General features: G+C 40.1%; 1 protein-coding gene across 1 annotated transcript in view; it reads left to right on the top strand.

Annotated features, from left to right (window-relative positions):
* Window positions 1-4,360: 4,360 nt before the first annotated feature.
* Window positions 4,361-5,000, top strand: part of LOC138010326 (cytochrome P450 3A24-like) — a 9,826-nt gene continuing 9,186 nt past the window's right edge. Inside the window, exon 1 of the mRNA XM_068857248.1 lies at window positions 4,361-4,954. Within this exon, the coding sequence (XP_068713349.1) occupies window positions 4,432-4,954 (523 nt within the window). The 5' untranslated portion in view covers window positions 4,361-4,431. The remainder of the gene's footprint in view (window positions 4,955-5,000) is intronic.

Genomic DNA, 5,000 nt, shown 5'->3' on the forward strand with positions numbered 1-5,000 from the left:
CCACTGTGAACATTATTATTTTGCATAGAACGAATACTTCATTAGAAGCATTTTGCATAGAACGAATACGTACTCCAATATTTCTTGGGAACCAGTTTGTTCGCCGTTTTGACGTAGAAAGAAAATAAGAAAATAGCTTTGAACGGCCAAACAAGATAAAAAATGAAATCAAGTTTTAAAAAAAACGAATTAGCTATCGCCGTCTCGAGGACTTCGCAGCCGTCCCCCATCCAAGTACTAACCTCATTCGGAGGAGCTTAACTTCAGCTGACACTTGGACTAGCATCAACAATGGTGATCTTTATGTTAAATTCGCACATAGATCTTGTCGAACTTAAAAACTCTCCTTAAAAACTACGTATTAATATTTATTTACTTTTTCGTCAATATTTGTTTTGCATAAAGCAGGCTAGCAAAATCTGTACCTTGCTTTGTTCGCATTTTTGAGCGTTAAAATAGAATTTTTGGGCGTATGTTCCTGACAGCAAAAGTCGCATATTTTAACGTCCCCCATCCAAATACTAACCCCGCTGGAAAGGGAAAAAAAAACTTTAGTAACATTGGTCTTGGAAAGGTGTCAGGAGCTCAGAGTACACGCTTAAGCTTGTGGTGAAAAAGAACTTGTAAATGATCAACATATCGGCTTTGAAGCCAAATGTTTCTCGATTTCCTGTTATTTTCTTCAATCGTTCTGGGCTTAGTATTTTACTGAACCACATGTCTTCTTAGAGGGTATATAGCAAAGATGTCTACCATGGCACCGTAATGACTTACGATACCAAACAATGTCGTGTACTATTAGAGCTACATATTGTGCAAGGACTTGAATCTCCTGGAAAAAACAAAACGCCGCTCAGTTGACAGTTATGGAAAATGCGTTCTTAGTTTAAAACATATCCCGTATCTCCTCAATTCTACCCCCCATCCCCCACCTCCAGACTAAAAATCCCGTATCCCCACAGTTTTTTTACCTAATTATCCCGTATCCTGATCGCTTCTCGGGCTTTTGGCTAAGATTAGTTTCTTGGCCAAGGGCTACGGTCAAGTACTATTGTACAACGTACGGTACTTTTTCAGTGCCGTAAGGGGCAGGCACAGAACAGTTTCGGCTGTTTGTCTGTTCTCTCGAAAACGATGACAAGGGTTTTTTAGGTTTTTTGTTCAGCTCGAGTGTAGAATCAGGACGAACTGTTGTAGTTTCTGATAACTATTTACTACTTGTAGCTTTTGTTGAATTTTGAATCGATGATAGAGAGAGTTTTGGCGATCTCAATCCGGACTGGACTACTGGATTTAAGGATTTTTCTTAACGAGATTTCAAGTTATTGTGGAACGTTTGGTACCAAGTTACTGAAATCAAGATTATGGAATTGTAAAATTAGAACTTTGGACTGGACTATACAGCACGCAATTACGGAATTTTTGAGCATTGAGAGAAATAGAGCACGGATGTTGTCTTCTTGTCTTCGCCACGGCAAATTTATACAGTTTGCAAGGAACTAAACCAGGATTACAGAACCAGACGTCGATTACAGGGCCCGGTTGTTCGAAAGCCAATTACCTTAATCCAGGATTAGCGTAAACTTTTGTTTCATGTTTTCAACTTTTTGGTCACAGTTTCCTTTGCTTATTTTTGTTTTTCAAGATTGACTTCTTCTAATGTAAAGTTTTTCTGAATATCAGCCTTGAACAGCATTTGGGAGTAGAGGATAAAACTCGTTTTAAAACCCAGTTTCTGAACAACTGGCCCAGGATGATAAGTTGTTGAACTGTGATTTGTAATAAGTTTTTCGGATGATTTAAGGCTGATCCTGTAATTTTTGGATGAAAGGAGTTAACGAAGCAAGTAAAACTGTAGGATTTGAATTAAGTCTCCTTCCAAAAAATAAATAAACAAAAGATCCCGTATCCTGATAACCTGCTAATAGGGCTTCGTTGTTTGCATTTGCAAATTTAGTAACATTAGTAATGAGTTTTTACAACAAAAAACTTTAAGTTATATTACAGATGTATCTTTCTAGTAATCTTTCGCCATTTTCCGAAGTCTACCTGTACTTGAAGTTCACTGTAACTGGACAATTTGTGTTAACTGTTTGCGCATTCCACGGATACGCCCTTGTAGGCGTCTTGTTATTCTAGCTTTTGGTGAGGTGTGATAATCTCCCATCGTTCATCGTTGAAAAGAGCTGAAAGATTGCTGAAGGTCTGTCAACTGAAGTCGGTAAAATTTTACTTTGGATTAAGCAAGGTTCGTCACTGTCCTTGGAAAATGTGTGCGACTCCTCGCGCTTGCATCAAACCGGGTTGTTTTGCTCGGCGGCCGTTGTGCCACAAAGTGAATCTACCGAGTTGTGTAGCTCGGCGGCCGTTCTGCCACAAAGTAAATCTACCGAGTTGTGTAGCTCGGCGGCCGTTCTGCCACAAAGTAAATCTACCGAGTTGTGTAACTTGGCGGCCGTTCTGCCACAAAGTAAATCTACCGAGTTGTGTAGCTCGGCGGCCGTTCTGCCACAAAGTAAATCTACCGAGTTGTGTAGCTCGGTGGCCGTTGTGCCTCAAAGTAAATCAACCGAGTTGTGAAGCTTGGCGGCCGTTGTGCCACAAAGTAAATCTACCGAGATATGACGCTCGTCGGCGCCATTTCATCATGACTTGTGATATTTACGGCATTGAAATCAACAAACTGAATTTATTTTGTCCAAGCGTTCAGCACAGAAAAGTAATCTTAGGTCTTTAATACCACAAGCTGAAAAGACTTGCAAGTAATAGTTTCATTTTAGAGTAATTTTCAGTAGTTGTCTACTTGTAGAATTCCAAATAAATAGTTAATGATTACGTCTAACAAGTTGTCACGTTCATAGATGCAGTACAGTGGAATTAGATCGTTATATCGAGGTATTGTTATAACGAGACTCCCGATATAACGATATTGCCTTAAAATAACCGAAAATATCTTTATATCAGGGTAAAATTAACATGTGCTTTTTTACTACTGTACATATTGTTTAACTCAGCGTTATATCGGGAATATCGTTATACTGAAGATCGTTATATCGGGGTTCTGTCCCATACATTTTACTGTAACTTTTGCCGGGACATAGCATGTTTATCTTTTTACCGGGGATATCGTTATATCGAGGATCGTTGTATCGGGGTTCCACTGTAATAACATTTCCCTATCGCACGAACCATCCACCCTCCCTCCTCAGTTGCTACCTGTACCAAACCTGTACCGTCCTACAAACATCGAACGCACTCGCCTAAGCTTCGATTACCCCTAGTTTATAAATAAGGTCTATTAGCACCTGTGCTACAGTTTTGCACAACTTCGTTCCCAGGACTTATCCCTTGGCTTCTGGGCTGGACAGGAGAAGCCCAGAAGCCAAGGGAGAAGTCCTGGGAACGAAGTTGAATTTTGCACCAGTTTTTTGAATCCCCGCCATGCGACAATCGCACTCTTGTTTTAGACAATCAGAACAGAGTAATTTTGTCATGTATATTATTAGAGACCAAACTGTCAACGTAATGAACAATTGTCGCCTGTTGTACTTCGTGGTTGTTCCGAATCGTTTAATATATTTTAATTACATAACGAGGTTTCAAGCTTAAGCATGCACCTCCTGACAAATGACGATGCCTTCGTAAGCCAGTTCGTCTGTCAATGGCCGAATTTATACTAGAAACGAACAACTCGTCTAAAACGAATTACCCATCTAAGAGAGATAATTCGTCTGCAATACGTCGAGGTATAAACCCAGTGTTTAGACAAAACTTCATCTTGAGCTGATTCGTCTGTTGGCACGTTAGCAATTTCTGAAATGAAAATTCTTCTAGGTGATAAAAACGTCTCTTTAGACAGTCTTTAAACATTGCAATGCAAGGAGCTCAGAAATGTCTCTCAAAGGCTTTTGGCTTAATTTGCTCGTTGGATGCTCTTGAGTACTATGACTCATATGTGACAGTAATTTTTGCTTCATGACCTTTAATTAATCACGTTTTAAAGCAATTAAGTGATCTGAAAACAATAGCAAAAAAGAGTTCAATGCAAGGCCCTAAGTAATTTTTCCTGTCTTTATGCCTGCGACTTGTCGCAAAACGGAGAAGTTAATGACTTTGAACTATTAACCAAAATAGTAAGCATTGTTGTATTTCAACTTCGTTCTCACGTTTAAATTGTTAAGTTTTTTTTTTTCACAAAAAAGTTGTGACATACATTGCGTTACGCAGCGGGAGTAAACAATTTGAAATTTGCATGACTCCTCAGATTTCAGTAATTTTCAATAGGGATTAATAGGGAAGATATCGTTGACGTCATCTATTGACATTATAATGTGTCGAAATAAAGGGTCTTTTGTTCCTGTGCATGGCACATTTGAATAACATAATCACAAACGCTTGTTTCATTTCGTGCAAGAATCGACGCAGATAGACATGGCGGAGCTACTGCAGGTCCTCCACAGTTTTAGTTGGTCCACGTGGTTTGCAGTTTTCCTTGGCTTTTTAGCGTTTGTTTACTGGCTAGGTATCCAGCCCTATAGCTCGCTTCTCGGCAGCTCGCCTCTCCCAGGTCCCATAGTATGGCCTTGGGTTGGAAGTCTGCCCGACGTCTTCAGGTACGGAGGCCTTCACAAAATGCTGTTAAACTACTTCTATAAATACGGCCGCGTCTACAAGATGTCCATGGGGAGATCTCCCTCGATTGTGGTAACTGACCCCGAGATTCTCAAACAAATAATGGTGAAGGAGTTTTGGAAGTTTACGAATCGTCCGCCTTTCGTAAGATTTAATCCTCCGTTAGATGCAGCTATCTTTATCGCGCGTGACGAAACCTGGAGGCGTGTAAGACACACGTTGACCCCGACTTTCACCGCATCCAAACTAAAACAAATCGTACCAATCATGGAGACTGCATCAGAGAAACTAACAACGAAGTTGCAGAACTTTTCAGAAACAGGTGAGCATGTCTGGCTTTCCTCGTAGTGTGTTGTCCTACATTCTTT

Source organism: Montipora foliosa, chromosome 7 (assembly GCF_036669935.1).
Source record: "Montipora foliosa isolate CH-2021 chromosome 7, ASM3666993v2, whole genome shotgun sequence".
Classification (NCBI taxonomy): Eukaryota; Metazoa; Cnidaria; class Anthozoa; order Scleractinia; family Acroporidae; genus Montipora; species Montipora foliosa.